The sequence below is a fragment of the Carassius gibelio genome, chromosome B6 (genome assembly GCF_023724105.1).
Source record: "Carassius gibelio isolate Cgi1373 ecotype wild population from Czech Republic chromosome B6, carGib1.2-hapl.c, whole genome shotgun sequence".
Classification (NCBI taxonomy): Eukaryota; Metazoa; Chordata; class Actinopteri; order Cypriniformes; family Cyprinidae; genus Carassius; species Carassius gibelio.
In genome coordinates, this window is record NC_068401.1 from 10,683,565 (window position 1) to 10,700,812 (window position 17,248).

At 34.9% G+C, this 17,248-nt stretch overlaps 1 protein-coding gene across 1 annotated transcript; it reads right to left on the minus strand.

The window, feature by feature from the left end:
- Positions 1-6,632: 6,632 nt before the first annotated feature.
- traf3ip2l (TRAF3 interacting protein 2-like) lies at positions 6,633-17,138 on the minus strand. Its single transcript, XM_052557980.1, has 10 exons — positions 16,987-17,138; positions 15,763-15,847; positions 12,440-13,122; positions 11,014-11,056; positions 10,807-10,874; positions 10,391-10,488; positions 10,217-10,285; positions 8,163-8,276; positions 8,006-8,080; positions 6,633-7,746 (listed from the first exon to the last, which is right to left on the minus strand). The coding sequence occupies exons 2-10, from the start codon at positions 15,792-15,794 to the stop codon at positions 7,600-7,602; spliced, it is 1,329 nt and encodes a 442-aa protein (XP_052413940.1). The 5' UTR covers positions 15,795-15,847; positions 16,987-17,138; the 3' UTR covers positions 6,633-7,599.
- Positions 17,139-17,248: the final 110 nt, after the last annotated feature.

Consider the following 17,248-nt stretch of genomic DNA (forward strand, 5'->3'; position numbering starts at 1 on the left):
ATGATTAATAATAAACATGAAATGAAAATATTACGTAAATACATAAATAAAACCATTGGATGCAACAGTAAAGCGTACGGTACAGAAATGACTGATCTTGCAGCCAGAAGACAACCTCCCCACATCCTTGACACTCAACTCTCCCTGAAATTAAGGTACATCAGAAACGAGGCACCTTTTGATATGCCTACTGTTGAGGGAGTGAGCTGTGCTGAGCAGATGGAGAGAGCAGCAGGGGTCTGGGTGGACCCACATTCCTATAGAGATTCCCTTGGACAGACAGTGGAAAGTGACTGTGGTAATTAATCCATCTTCCTCGTTTCTTTCTCCCTCTCTCTTTCATCCCCTGTAACAGGTTGGGGTCACAGTAGGGCAGCAGTGTTTTTCTGCTTTTTTAAATCTACCTTTTTCAGCCGGAAAGAAGTGGCAGAGGTTGGTTTAATTGGAGGTTGGTGTGATGCTTATCCCTTATGTTATAAAAACACAGGATTCATTGTGGCCTCCATATTAAGAATATAAAGACTAAAGAAATAAAGAAACACAGACAGACAGACAGACAGACAGATAGACAGACAGATAGATAGAAAGATAAATAGATAGCACAATATATATGTAATCCTTCACCTTTCTTTCACTGACCCAGTTTTTCTATCCTATGCTCATTTATAATGGACAGCCATTCATGTCCATTCCTGGCCTTAGGGCAAACTTAGACAGAAATAAGGACAGTTTGTGATATGTTTTAAAATAGAGAGTTTATAGTGAACTATATTTGAATAAATCAGAAACCCAAAAGATGTATTTTGATGTTGACTGCTTGGAACCATGGGGTATATGGCCTATCTTCTTTTAAGATTGCATTTGAAATGTAATAAAGTGTCATTTTAAGACATACTGTTAATTTATATCTTTCACTTTAGAACAGTTACTGAATGTGGTTCTCAACTTTGGGGTAAAAACATATGAGGTACAGTAAAATGCTAAATATGTAGCACCTTGTTCATTGAACCATATATAAATATCAGAATTTTAACAATAGGACCCATGTTAAAAACTTTGGTCAATGGTATGTTACCCTAATCTATGAAATGAAAAACTGTAATAGATCTAAAAAGACATTTGCTGTAATTCAACAGCAAAATACTATCACAAGTTTCTTCACTGATAGTCAAGAAGAACAAAAAAATTACATTCAGTAAACTGACATTCCTTGACATTATGAAGTGTCCAAGCTACTTGTGATGAACTTTGATCATATTGCTTTATTTATTTATTTTTAGGTGGTTTTCGGTATACTATAAATATTTTTTTTACGTTTTTAGTAATTTACATTTACACTTAGTTATTTTATCCAAAGTGATTTACAAATGAAGACAATAGACACAAAACCAACAAAAGAGCAATAATATGTAAGTGCTGTGGCAAGTCTTTGTGGTTAATCCAACCCAGTACATGTAGCAATTATTTTTATAATAAATAAAAAAGAAAAAGAATGCTAGTGTTAGATGGTCAAGTAAAAACATAAAAAAAAAAAAAAAAAAAAAAATAAGTAGATAAAACAGAAATAGAATAAGTGCTAGTGTTAGAGGGTCAAGTGTAGATGGAGGAGATGTGTTTTAGGTGTTTCTTGAAGATGGCTAAGGACTCAGCTGCTCGTATTGAGCTGGGCAGATCATTTCACCAGGAGGGAACAGTTAAAGTAAAAGTCTGTGGATGTCATTTTGTACATCTTTGGGATGGCACTACAATACACTATTGGTATTACAATGCTATTTGGTATATTAACATTATTTCAGTTAATTCTGTGGGGTTTTTTTCTTACACTGTGCAATAGTGATTAATACGCTAATGATTCATTTTAATAATGGCATATCACAAGTACATAGAATGTCTGCTAGACATTAATATACAATAGCCTATAACTGAAAGTAGTTATTGTAACTGACAGTGACTTATTTCCATTCCCAGAAAATACCTGCGTCTTCCTTTCCCTTTCTAGCTCTTGAAAACAAAGTATAAAATTAACTGTGAAACATGGCTTCAGAAAGACATAGAGTGATTCTGAGGGTTAGTCTCCGAGGAACCCTGCAATGATTCATAAATTGGAATTAAATTGGTTTAAACTGGGATTTCGTTTATTTCCTTGCTTTGGTTTCTTTCCAATACTCCAGGTTTAATTACTGTTGGCACACAGGTTCTCAATACAAAATAATCCTAGAAATGAATTCATTACAGGTCAGGAATATCCGACAGTCACACGTAATACAGAAAGACACATTTTTACCCAGTTCAATCGTTTTTGTCAGGACTCATTCCGCTCTTGAGTGAAGAGCAGGTCTGGGAAGATGACTACTTTGATTTTTGTCTCATTTCAGCTTTCATTGTTTCCCACAGGGCAAGAGATGAGGGCTTTTCCCAAAAGACTGCTGCTGTAGACGCAGTTATTTTTCTGAAGGAGGCCCTTGAAACACAGGACTGACCTAAGCATTGAGTTTTGAGCTTGACTGCATTGATGTAAAGGGATAAAGCTTCTTTGTCAGTTGTTATAGAGAGATGTAATGCCTTTTCCTTTGTGAGTCACAGAAAAAAACAGCCAGTCAAATGAGCCGGAGGGGTTTCTTGGATGGGCATATTTAGTTTTCTCAGACATATCTCACCTGCTGTGAACAACACACATTAGAATTCACTGACCAAAATGAGGTCCATGTAGTGAGAATGATAACAGGCATTACAGGGCATCTACTGTTTTTTTTTTTATATATACTTTAAGCTACTTTCAGCCTTTTATTAGTTGCAATCGTAAAATGTAAAATTAACGTTAATGGCTGGACTATTAAAATTTGGCCAGGGAAAAATCGAGCCCATCTGGCACTCAAATTCCCCCTTAAAAGTTGGATCACATGGGTCATAGGGCCTTCAACTGGAGTACATGAATTAATAAATAAAACCGAAACGAGTACTGATAGATATTACTGAATTCACGACAAATGCAACAAACGTACTAATGCATTTTTGTCAGATAGAAAAGCACTTGACAGTAAAGCACTGATTTTGAGATAGACTGCTGGAAAGTGACTGCTAATTAGTTCTGTCAACATTTCCTCAGCTTCATGTCGTTCCAAATGGCTTTCTTCTGTTGAACCCAAAAGACGATTTTGTAGAATGTCACCAAACCATTTTATTTACCCTAGATTTCTACTGTGTAGACAAAAAACGTCTTGAATTTCTCAAATTATGTTTCACAAAAGAAAGAAATTCATACTGGTTTGGAATGACGTGAAGTTGAGTAAATGGCGACAGTTTTCATTTTGGGTGAATCTCCCTTTAAAACTTTATTATTTTTAATGTTAAGCACCTAATATTTATCTTTAATTAGGCTCTTATAGAATTTACATTTTACTTCAATCACAATTCATTAGAACTAAACATCTAAAAAGAAAGCTCACTATTAGCTAGGCTACTAGGATGGTGGTCACAAGAAGTCACATGATCCTCATTACCATTGTTAGATGGTTTTAAAAATAAAGAATAAGTAATAATAAACTGTAACAATTGTATATTTAAAAAAAAAAAGTACAAAGTACACCCCTGGTTACAGTATCATTTCATCAAGGTTAGTTGTTCGAGTACCAGCATGCTATTGTGCCATTACTTAGTAGTTTGCGTCAGTCCATAATTGTCATTTAAACTTTGGCTCCTGTTATTGCACCGAACCTTGATGAACTGTGATGTTACCATGGCAACAACACTTGGCAAGTTTAAGGATCACCCGGTTTCCCCTTGCAGGAACAAAACAGCAGCCGTGATTTCAGGCGCAGAATTACTCCCCAGATACTTACTGAAGTAACTCCTATAAAACACTCCCACCAAATGCAATCAAAACGAAAGAAATACGGGGCCTTTGGAAGCGTCAAAAATGAGATTTGAACACTCTTTTTTCTTCCTAGGAGAGTTCATTTCCTTCTTTGATATTACTGTCCTTATTTGCCATAAAGCACATATTAAATTGGAATTTAATGATGAAATCCTGTGTCACTGATCCAGTGGGGGTTCAGTAGCATGGCAATGGACTGTTGCGGAATATGCTCAAAGAAATCTATTATGACAGCATCATTTAGCATCATTATATCATCTCCGTAAACAGAGACTCAATTAAAGTTGAAAGTCGAGGTAGGTTTTTGGACATTTTGTACAAATTCATTTATGTCATCTTGTGTCCTAGAACAAAGCTATTCATAGCTTCACAGCTGTACATCACTTTCTAGACTCCACATCGAGGATCAAGTGATGCAACCCCATTGTCAGACTGCTAGAAAAGAGGAAATGTCACTGATCATATATGGCTCTGTATTGAATTATTCAGCAGTGTAAAAATAGAATGTGTGAAACCTTCAATTCTGGGTGGAACTGCAAACGATCCGAAACAAAGCCCTGATGAGATACTGCCCCCTGAAGGACAGCCACAGCAATGCAGCTTCTTCTATTATTAGGATGATTTTCTAATTAGGTCACAATGCTAATGTACAGTAAAAAAAAAAAAAAAAATTCCCCTGCAGTATTGATTTGGTATTAGAAAGGGAAAAAATTAATATAACCGTTATTTGTTTTTAAAGATCACAGTGGACAGCAGTGTTGCTGGAGGACACAAAAACCAGAATAATATATTTAACTAACTTTTTGGGAAACAAAAGTAGGTATAATTTCAACTGCACTGGCTAAAAATTAAAACATGAATGTAAAGACTTTCATATATATTGATATATGTTAATGTACAAACATCATAGGTAAGATGGACTACATGTCAGTTAAATAGAAGTGACCACCGGCCCTGCTCTTGTGTTCTGATAACACTAAAAGTTAAGTGATTATACATGAACTGACTTGCAAAAATAAACCTACTTGGAAAACATTCACTCGGGTAAAAAGTATGATAGTGTGAAAGCTTGCCCTAGAATCCACCACAATAATGTTAAGTAGGCCTGCTATCTGACTTCTTATAGAACATCTGATAGCACATGTAAAGAGTGCCATCTTAAGGCACAATAAAGTAAAGATTGTCCTGCCAGTGATAATTAGACTCTGTAGATTTCCCAAATGAACGTGAAGGTGTAAAACCCTGTCACTTCATATTTTCACTGACAAGCCTTCAAAATATTTCACAGAGCTGTGTTGTAGTTGATGGATGACATATTCCTGGAATTAACTTGTTTAATCTAGAAATTAACCAGCTATAAAAAAGACTAAGTTGGAGTTCCTGTTCCCATAACCTTTTCTGTCACTGTGTTGAGTAATCAATCATTCTGTTTCTCATCTCATTTTAATTACAATCTGATAACCGTTTCTTCTCAGCAAATCATTTTTGGATACTGTTAATATTGTTCGTATGAGGACTATGTCAGCCTCTCTATGACCAAATCCTCTTGATTATATTGTTACGGTTGATTTAGAATAATTCATTTCTGATAAGCCTCAATAGGAAGGGTTACACTTTGTTTAATGGGGCTTCATTAACCTTCAGGAACTCCTTGAAGACCCAAACTAAATGGATTGAGCTCTCTAGTCCATCCTGCATCACTACTATCCTTTGATTTGACAGGTGTGTTGATATGTTTAGTTCAGAAGCTTTTAAGATATATTTCACCTGAAAATGAAAAATTCTGACATTATTTACTCAACGGTGTGTCGTTATTCCATGAGACACAACAGAAGACGTGTCAAACTTCAAAAAGGTGACCCTAAAAATTGCTTTGTGGGGAAAAAAAAATATTTTTTCAGTTGTTATTTCCATTGAAACTCCTGCTTGACAGCCCTGTAAATATAAATAAAAAACATAAATACTTTATGATAAATACACTGTTTTCAGTGAAAATTAATACAAGACTGGCATTATCCTTTTTACATTTACAGATGCTTTCATCCAAGAGCAACCTATATTGCATTTCAAGATATATTTCATCATTTCATAAACCCTGTTTGTTAAAGGGTGTGTGCGTCCACCTGTCAAGATTGCTAAAAACAGTGTTAAAAGTCTGCATAACTCTACTGGGCAGTTAGATGGGAATACAGGTTTTGTCTTTTAGAAATGAAAGACTATGGGAGTGAGGAATTTTGAGTCTCTAGAGCATGTGGCTATAGCCTCAGGCAGGTATTGTTTTGCACGCCATGCCATATTTTCTGGCAAAGCACAAAGCATTCAACCTTTTTTTAATTGGCAACTGCAATTACATAAACATGCATTCATACACACGCCCATTGTTATCTAATTGATGAACTCCCAAGCATCTTCAACTCAGTTCAGTTTCTTTGATTGAACCAACACCACCAGTGCATTTAATAAAACTCTACATTAAACTATACATGCATTTCTATAGTAGGCCCTAAAATATGGAACAAGCTTCCATTAAATGTAAGATTACCCTTGTCAAATCTTTTTTTGAAAAACATTTTTACTTTAAAACACTGGCACTTGTATATAATTCTATGAGTGTGGTTATTTTGACTGAATTTGTACAGTAAATAATTTGGTTCTTTAGTAACTCCTATTGTTTTAAAATATGCTCTATAAAAAAGGTTGAATTGAGTTGTGCTTTTGTCCCTCAAAGCCCTGATGTCTATTCTTGTTAAGGTTGTATAACAAAACACCCAGATTATTTCATTTATTAAATGGGTTTATTTTTTTAAAAACAGACTATGATCATCTAAGAACATGAAATATCCATGTGAAGCTCACAACATAAAAAGTTTTTTTTTTCTTCTGGCACAATTCTAATGATTCAAAGGGAAATCCTAAGGCACAATGCACAAGCGGTTTTGTTTATAATAAATTGTACAGTGTGTGAAGGCATTGTAGTACTGGCTTCTTTCAGGTTCACTCAACAGCAAAGAAGCATGATGAAAAGGTTTATGTCTTTGAAGATTTCTGGCCTACTATAGTTATTCTATATTTTAACAAAAATGTAATAGCTATCGGTTTTGTTACAGAAAGTTTAATTAACTCCAAAGGTGTGGTTATATTTATCATTGTTCACTGAATGTTTGCGGGAAAAATTTGATTTCAATAGAAATCCACAAGATCAAGAACTTGGCATGGAGCAAAAGGTTTCCCCATGCACATTTCACAATGAGTTTAAGTTCGTCGTATGGACTTGTCAATGACCAACAGAAAGCCGCTTGTTTTGAATGCAACTTCTGTGGAAGCACATCACTACACAACTGACAATAGACCTTTTCTTTCCCCGAAATTATTGTGATTTGATACAGCTTAATACAAAGTAAAGAACAAAACTGAGCTACAGTAAATTCCAAATATCAGCACTCAAGCTTATTTAACTCATGAACTTAATACATATGTAATACGCATTTGCAGTTCTTCTACATGTCGGGACACATTCTGATGTATTCATCATTGATGAGTTGTGAAATATTAATTATGACATGAGGTTTCTATTAAGATTACATCAAATAACTGTAGCTTTAGGGATTTTAGCATATTAAACACTCAATCTAGTTGCTCAGAGGGGTAAACAAATTTAAAACGGATCCCAGGCCTGTTTACAACTGGCATATTGTGGGTCTACATACAGGAACAAACCTAGCAAACTAAATTGGGATGGAGACAATGGTGGGCAGCTCTCCTATGGGTGGAGGGTTGTACTTCTCAACACGCATGAGTCGACGAAGAATGTCATCCCGGTCTCTGGGCCAGGTGAAGATCTGTGTGCTTTGAAGCCATGAAGGGACGTGGCACTGACAGACAGAAAGAAACAGACACAGAAATGTTGTAAACTAACAACGAGGCATCATTACATCTGAACTGGATTGAAGTGGAATCCAATGGAACAATCCTTTGGGTTTAACTATAGTACTGTACAAACAATCACAAATGTCTTTTGCTGTTATCATAATAGTTAATCGCAAATTAGTATCTTGGCTCATTGAGCGAGTACTTGTGCAAACACAAACATCCTGTTCGTTAAGCAATTGGGTTTATAAGTTGCAGTTTTACCTTCTTGGCACCGGGAAACAAGATGGGGATGAATCTGTAATTCCTGGCACCGTTCTGAATGAACTCGTTTTGTAACTAAAAGATAAAAGGTCGCTTATGAATCAACTGACAAAGAAAAATAAGGAAAAAGCTACATTCTGTTCCACTCAGGATGTACCTGCTTGTGTATGTAGACGGTGTTGAGTGTTTCATCATTTTCCATGAAAAACGAGGCATTGGTCACAATCTCGTGGTACTTTGGACTAATGACTATGATGATCAGATAGTCTTTCTGTGCAGAACAGAACACAAACGCACAAAATTAGACAACTGAATGGACATGAGGGAACAATTACTTCAGATAATCAGGAAAGAACTAAATCTACTGAAATTAGACATGCAAGGTTTATCGTTCTCAGTGCAGGTGACAGTTTTCTTGTAAAAAAAAACTAAAAATTATGCCAGGAATCTGTCCTCCCCCATTTCAGCTCTTAATTAAAATTATATGTTTGAGGGTCACGTGTTTTTTTTTATTTTTTTTTATTAAATGTTCCTTTCTTCCTCCTACAATAGCATAATATTAAAAGTTTGTTGGATTGTTTCCTGCCATCATACTTTCATCAAATATCGGTCACATAAATAAATAATGTCCAAGCTCAAACTGGCTGTATGCATTTAGAAGCAAATATTGTTGAGAACAAATAGGAACCACGCGACTGTGTGACACTGCCATGTTGAACCTGTTCAGTTTCTCAGCACAAATGCATTCACCCAAAAGCAACCACTTGTGGTCATGAATTTGAAAGGGAATATGTGTCTGTATGTTCAATAGTATGTCAGGGATCAATCCTTGCCATTTAAAAAGTTTTCAAGGTTAAATGGTGACATTGTATTAGACATATAATGTCAATGAACCAAAAAAAAGTGAGATTTTTGATAGCTGAAGACATCCTCAACAATAAAGAGCACCTCAGAAAAGGTTGTATGTGTTGATGATAAACAGCGATGTTAGTTCTTCCACTGTTTGCGATTCAATAGTAAACATTGCTGTATAAATGCAACCATTGAACAAGTTTGCCCAGCTGTGCCTTATTCTGTTTAAGAGGTGACAGAGTTCACGTGTCCTTGATGATATTAGGATTAACATTTCATTTTTAAGAAGCCAAAGATACATGTAACCTTGTATCAATATCATAGCAGTGAAAGTCTATTCAGGAAAACAAAAATAAATAAACGATTGCAGATGAAAAGTTTATTTACACCAAGAAGCAGCAAATAAATAAATAAATAAATAAGAAAAGGGCACTACTGTCATTTACACATATTAAATTTAAAGATCACTAATAATAATAATAATAATAATAGAAATAAATATTTTACTAGTTTTAACGCACTAGTTGCCTAAATTAATCCAACACCAGTCAGCAAATTGGAATAAATAAACTTTTTTTATGTTTTTAATATTTGAATGTTTTTTTTTTATTTGAATGTCTCTCCGGAATATTTTTGAATATGCTATTTACTATAAGTTGCTTATTTGTTGCTCAGTAAACATTTCTGTTTTGGTGCTTAATATTTTGTGGAAACCGTGATAAACTACTATTAAAAAGTAAGTGGTAAGTATGATTTAAAAAAAAAAAAGAAATTAATTAACATTTTTATTCAGCAAGGATGCATTAAATGTATCAATAGCGACAATAAAGACATTTATAATGTTACAAAAGATTTATATTTAAACACTTTTGAACCATCTCTACATAAAAGAATCCTATAATTGCATCGTTTTCACAAAAACATTAAGTAGCATTGTTTTCAACAATGACAGTAATAAGAACCATTATTAAAACTGAGCACCAAATCAGTATATTAGAATGATTTTTGAAAATTTCATGAAACTGAAGACTGAAGTATTGGCTGAAAGATTTCAGCTTTGCCATCAAAGGAATAAATTAAATTTTTAAATACAAAATCCTTCTAAATACATTTTCCACTCTTTTTTGAGGGTGTTGTGCCACTAATTATATATGGATTTTTCACTCTGGTCTATTATTGTCATATCATCTTATTCCAAAAAACATGCTCCTAAATGCCACGTAAAACTAAAACTGTTTGAGCTGCCCTAGAGTTATACAGTCCAGAATAACCTGCAGTGTGGACTAGATCTTCTGGTGCGCAAGTCAAACTAGGAAAAACACGCTCTCTGAAATACTAGCAGGCCTGGTTTCTACTTACTTCGCTGATGTATCTTTCCATGAAGTCAATCTTGCTTATGCTCTTGAATTGTTGTTCAAACATGTCAATCTGTGCAAAAAGATCAAAGAGAGTGAAGATGATTTCAGGCAGACCCTTATATCAGGAAACAAGCATGACTGCAAGGCAATGTCTGGAACAGGTTGCTTGTCTTACGTGAGTGTAGAAACCATTGTGTCTCAGTAGGGCGACAAAGTTGATGATCTCTTTGACATGTTTTTCACTGTCTGCTTCATATGTAACAAACACCTTCCCTGCAATAATCAAGAGTGAAAAAGAGCATACAATTCTTGCCAGAAATATAACTCAAGATCTTATATTATATATCATATTACAGGTATTTGGAGTGAATTTTTTTTTAAAAGTGCCATGAAATAAAATCAATATACTGTGTGTATATATAGCCAGTTTTAGCACATAGAGACTTTTTGGTAAACACTTTAGAATCACCTTGAAGAAGAAGAGATAACAAAGAGTGAACAAGAAGCGCCGTTTGCTTTTTATAGTCTGATGTTACTGGCATACAGATCTTATTCAAATTCTTTCAGTGTTACTCAACTATTTACACTTACTCTGCTCCAGGGATAGAGGGGCTGTGCTTGGGGTTAGTTTAGCTCGCGGGTGAGGGGAGGTGTGGCCACTGGAAGACATCAAAGCATTGCAAAAAGACTTCAGAAAGCTGCGTTTTTTTTTTGTATTAGTGAACATCAGAAGCCTATAAAATCATTCACAATACAACACAAGACTGGGTGTCCCATATTAATTGCATCACACATTACCTATACGTGAACTCTGAGGCTGATTGTCTGCTGTTTTCAGGGCCTGTTGGACATGAAATGAGGAAATGAGTGAGATGTGAATATGCACAGGGTTCGACATGAAGCCTTGATGCACTTGTCATTTATCGCTCCAACACACTGCCAGGATGCGTGAGCCTCAACTTGTTATTGTCAATAAATTAAAAATGTTTGCTGCTTCCCTAGTTATTTTTTGTTATTGCCCCTTTATTCAGGCTACTTGGGCATAAAAGCCTCTTTTACCTGTCCTTCACTTGTCCCAGACGAGCTTTAATGTTGAGCCCTGCTGCATATACTCGCAAAATGTTTTGTCAGGTACAGTAGTTTATGATACAGTAACATCTCAATAAATGGATTAAACTCTTATTACATACTGTATAATTGGTTTAACCTGATAATTTGAGTTACACTTAAACTTTACAGATCAAGTAAAATATTTAAAACATGGATCCATGACCATTTATAATGTTTTAATGCTACCATGTTCACTATAAATGTGCACTAACATTTCTTTTTAGTAAAATTACAACAACAATGGCAACAGCTTACCATTAACTGTTTCACACTAAAATCTATGGAGGATTAGGAGTGACATTTATACATAAAATGAAGCAATAAGTGATCAGTTTCATAACTGAAACTACGTTTTAAATGGACAAACTAATTTAATTAATGTTTTAAAAGGAAGTTAATAAAACAAAGTTGTAAAGAATTTTAAGTGGGAACATAAATTGACATGAAAACTATTTAATTCCTGTTTTTAAATGTAGTTAAATAACACACACACACACACACACACACAAAATGCAGGTTAAAAGTACTGTCATTTTTTTAATTTACATTGTAAACTAGATTTTGCCAATTGCTCTTCTTTGTCGTTTTATCAAAGGCTTTTCTTTATCAATTTGTTAATTAATTTTTTTAGAGTTAAAAAAATACCATTGGTCATTTAGTAGGGGCAACCAATCAGCTTGCCAAAACCAAAAAGGCCACCCATAATAAGTTAGATGGACTGTCAGTGGACAGTCAGATGGGTGGGTGGTCAGTGAATAAAATGTAGGTTTGAGCACCACACATAAACTGATGCTTTGCTTAGTGAATTTGCTCCAACGTCTAGTTTTGAGCATTATCTAATCCTTATATTTAGATGTTTCATCTTCTAACATGGGTGCCGCTTTTAAAATGGAAACTGGTTCTAAACATTTATTGCAATTGAATCTGGTTGGCACAGGCTGGATAAATTTCAACAGATAACGTATGAGGCAATTTTAATGACAATAGGCTTGAAAGTTGGAATCAATTATAATGCGACTGACAAATCAACAAGTTCCATGTAAAAGAAAGAAACTGACTCACTTATGAGTCATTCATAAAAGACATAAAATTTTAAAAGAGAACTGAGACTTACGTGAAGGCCAACAGGGCATGTTGTAATGTGCCCTATAATGAGAGCCCTGATCCATTTGATACACATCCACAGGGTATTGACTACAGCAGGGGGGCCCACGGGACACGCATGGGTGCGGAGGCATGCAGTAGTTGTTAGGCACGAACGCAGTTGGGATAGAGCGCAGTGAACGCGGCTGCTCCAGACTTCCCTCTCCCAAGCTGTGCCTGTCTGGAGAGCAAGAGTAGCTGGAATCCCCAGGATAACTGCAGTAATTTTCAGATACTAAGCAAGAGGGGAGGTTGCCACTGGGATATTCCATCGAACTGCTGCCTATGGAACTCGAGTGGAGTAGGTCCCTGTTATGCGGCCCTAGGGTGCTTGGAAATACTTCTGTCTGACTGGGAAAGGGCGTCTGGGGATTGTAGCCGGAAGGTAGACCTATCGGGGGCTGGTAAGGGCTGTAACTGGCTTGTGTGGATCTGTAGTTGGTCTTTCTGTCTCTGCAGATATCCTTAAAGTCAGCCTGTGTGCTCAAAGAGGACTCATTTCCTGACATGCAACAGTCTGCGTGCGAAAGCTGGGAATCGGTGGAGTTTGAGCCACAGATGGAGTCCTCAGTAATGATTTTCTCCATAGTCTCGACGTTCTCTTCTGGAAAGTTGAGGGATTGTAAACTGTAGTGGCCAAAGGGATAAATATACCTAGAAAGTGAGGAAAAAGTATAAAACACAAGAGTTCTTGAGCACTCTTACAGGAAATATTAACATTTGAAAATTAACACAACCACACAAAAATACCCCCCCCCCCCAATAAATGTATACATTTAATACTGTAGCTAGCAGATTTCCTAATATATAATAAAACTGCAGTTTCATTATAAATTAGTAAAAAAAAACATTTAGGCATTTTAATAACTACTGGTGCCAGATTAAAGCTGTAAACAGGGCAATAAATAAAGACAGCCCAGTGGCAGTTTTGGGAAAGTAATGTGTTGTGGCTCCATTTATATTCCTGGAACATTTGCATATGGTTTAATAGCTTTGAAAAATATCTTGTATCTTTAAGTTGACAGTGTATCTTGTTTTTCTTATCACTGTTAGATTAAAACATTTGAAATTCAATTGTCACACTAAATATGATTTCAAACATTAAACAAATGATAAAGAAAGGGTAAAAACTGAATAAAGCAATATAATCAATATTTATAAATGTGTTCATTTATAATTTTAATTTTAGTTAAAAAAAACCTTTCTGTTTGAGCATTGTATTAAGAAACCTGCAAGCTCAAGAAGTGTTTGGGATTTTTTTTTTTACAATATTGTGTCACATGCACCGACCTGCTATCCACAATACACAAGAGGTGTTTCTGTTTTCAAAATTAACTTTAAAAAACATCTTCTTTATCTAAGAGGTAAAATGCCACAACACAAGAATAGGAAACAATGATCATATGTTTAAAGCATTACAGGGTCCAAAACGAACACTTGGAATTCACCAAATGCAAGTAAAAACTAGTTTTGCTAAGCAAACGAAATTTGGCTTTCCACAAACTGGCTTTGAAAAAATAAAATAAATAAATAAATATTAGAACACGCACTATTATGGACACAAGTATTGGGACACCATACCATTGCATCAACTGAGACTTTAATAACATTGCATTCTAAATACATACACATTAACAGAGTTTTTGCAATTTATCCCATTCATAGAGAGGGACAAGCCAGTATCAAATTTTCATGTTGCGATTAATTGCTAATGCTTTTATCACAGTATACGGTATTATCACAGTGTTGAAATACAGTTTTAAAAAGGGGCCATAATACAGTATAACCGGTTTAATAACTTTTTTCTTATAGCAAAAATAACTGAAAAATACAATAAAGCAATACAGAAAAATGTATAAAGTTAAATGTTTTACACAGATTAAAGTGCAAAAAAAGAAGAAAAAAAATAGGTATCACTTTACCTCATTGGTTAACCTTAGTTAATGCATTAACATTCACAATGTGCAATAGCTACATTTGCTACAAACTAATCATCTTTGTTATAAAAAATACATGTCTTAGCTCATGTTAGCTAATTAAATAACACAGTTTTACATTTCGATTTTAACAACGTGTTATTAAATATTGGAATGAATATGAATTAATGATGAATGAATGTTTAGAATAATTTTTCATTGGCAGTTTATGTTAACTAATGAATTGAATAATGTTAACTAATGAAGCCCTAATGTATTGTGTGAATGAACAATAAAGAGCCAAAACACTTTCAAACAATATCTAGGGCATGTTGTAGTCCAGATTAAAATAATTAAAAGAAAGTTTGAAAATTAATAGTCTATTAAGTCTAAATATTTAAGTATTTGGCATTCTGAGGAACACCATAGCAAATCCACAAATCTGAAAGGCTATTTAAATCTATTAAAAATGTTTTAGAAAGTAGCCAGCTGCTTTATTTATGGGGTAAGGGCTGCATTTTCTGCAGTTTAGCGCCATCTGCGTGTGAATGTGCTTTCATTCAGCGCATCTCTCACGTCTTCCTACATGTGCTTCTCATGCGTGCTTGTTTACATCAGAGCGCACACATTTTTCAAGCAGCATACAGTGGTGTTGTGCATTTTGGCCAGTTGATGGGAAAAGTATTTTTAAAATGCATCCCAAATTCTGAATAATTTGTAATATATAATTATTCACTGTATTTAGAAGTGCTCACGATAACAATATTGTGCACATTTATTACCATGATATATCGCATTACAGAATACCGCCACATTTCTATTAACAGAGTATTTGTGAGGTAAGGCACTGATGTGGGACAAGAAGGCCTGGCTCGCAAACTCTGTTCCAGTTGATCCCAAAGGTGTTTCATGGGGTTGAGTCAGGGCTCGGTATATGCCAGTCAAATATTTCACACTAAATTCATCCAACCGTTGAACTCTTCAACTATGAAATCAGCATAGTGCTGGTGACTTTCGTGCAACATGTGCCACAGCACTCGCTGACCCCGTTCTGTGGCTTAACAGTCTTCTGCTTGATGGCTGCCATTTCTAAATGCTATTCTAAATTTAAAATAATAGCACTTACAGTTGACCATTGACTATCTAGTAGGGATTAAATTTCACAAACTGATTTTTCGTAACCTAAATTCACCATTTTCTTCCGAATGGCCAATTTGTTTTTTTCACAAATGTTGGTAAATGCAGAATGGATGCTTGATTTTAATTGATTGGGGAAATGGGTCTGATTGAAACGCATGAATACAATAATTGTGTCCTAATATTGTCCATATAGAGTACATTAATGACCATTTCTGTAATTATAAGATGTATATTTTACCTATATTGCAAGCACTGCGAAGAAGGCATCATTCTTGTGCCTAATGCAAAAGAGCTGCAGCCATTCCATAGTCCCAGTCAGCAATCTGAAATAAATTAATAAGATAAGAACACAGGGAACCTTGAATGATGATCTCCCTGTTAAATAAAACTGCATTTTGAGAAAAACTAGCAACCTTTTGGCTACTGAATACAGGAACCCACAATTATGCTAAGGGGATTTTTTCTCTCTCTCTCTCTAGTTTTTTTTTTTCTTTTCTCAACTTACAGTATGAATTTCAGTGCACTTTACAGATCAGCGGAAAACACCTCAATATGCAGTGGAAACCAAAATGAGACATGGGAAATCATAGGTAATAAAGGCCGTCAATATCAAAAGCACAAAAGAGGCAGAGAAGGTTAGCATAACACTGAACACTATATTATACATATTTTTTACAGTGACTAAAATATAGAATTTACTGACACAGATTTACAAAGTTAAATCATGTCATTATCCTTTCTGAAAAGTTCAGTAAATGATTGATAGATTAAGTAGTTGATGATTGACGTTTAATAAAAAAATGCATAAATGAAATGATTAAAGACTACTATACATTCACAAGCTTATATATATATAAATAATATATATATATAAAGCGTCAAAATACAGTTTTTATCATAATGCATTAAACAGGACATTTCAGTAACATTTCTTATAATAATAATGATAGTTTTGGTTACACTTTATTTTAAGGTGTCCCTTTTAACTTAAATGTAATTATACATTTAAGTACCGAGAATATTAATTAACTACATACTGTATAATTAGGGTTAGTTTTAGGGTTCCTTGTATGTAATTATGCATAATTTATTGTTATTATAATAGTAAGTACATGTAACTTGTAACATGGACACTTGAAATCCAAGTGTTACCAAAGTTTTTAAGTACCATTTTGTAAATATTTCGCCCAAAATAGCAACGTGTCAGTGCCGCGGGGCTACATACCACCCAGTGGCTCACATTTCGCGATACCTTCGCAACATATTGCTATACAGGTAACACCTCCTAGAACTAAAACCATATGAAAAAGAATTATAAGCTTAAATATAAAATAATAATAAAGACAACACATAGACAAAGTAAAACTCCCACTCAGCTCTCATATGAATTATTCGACAAATTAAGACACCAAAGCCGTCCGTGACAAACTGCTCGATGACGTCATATAAAACACGTACATACCTGATCAGCTGAAACAGTCGCGTGAATTATTTAATTTCGATACCTCTAATATCCGTGTACAAAATCGGACAATATATAGAGCACACGAGCAGTAGCAGTCGATGTACATACTGTTTGGAAGTTTCTCAACACCTGCTTACTCACACCACAAATTCCGCCCACTTCCCAGAAAGCACATCCTCGACTCAGAGCGCTTGTTTATCTGCCTTCAACAATACCACTAGTGTTGAACGAAGTGTTCAAGTAGCCTAGATTCTTTTTA

Excerpts from the sequence above, each read along its gene's own strand:
- traf3ip2l (XM_052557980.1), bottom strand. The coding sequence starts at position 15,794 with ATGATGCCTTCTTCGCAGTGCTTGCAATATAG. Across the intron at positions 10,875-11,013 it reads GCCTCAGAGTTCACGTATAG|TGGCCACACCTCCCCTCACC; the intron begins GTAATGTGTGAT and ends GATGTCTTCCAG. Across the intron at positions 7,747-8,005 it reads TGTTTCCCGGTGCCAAGAAG|TGCCACGTCCCTTCATGGCT; the intron begins GTAAAACTGCAA and ends TCTGTCTGTCAG.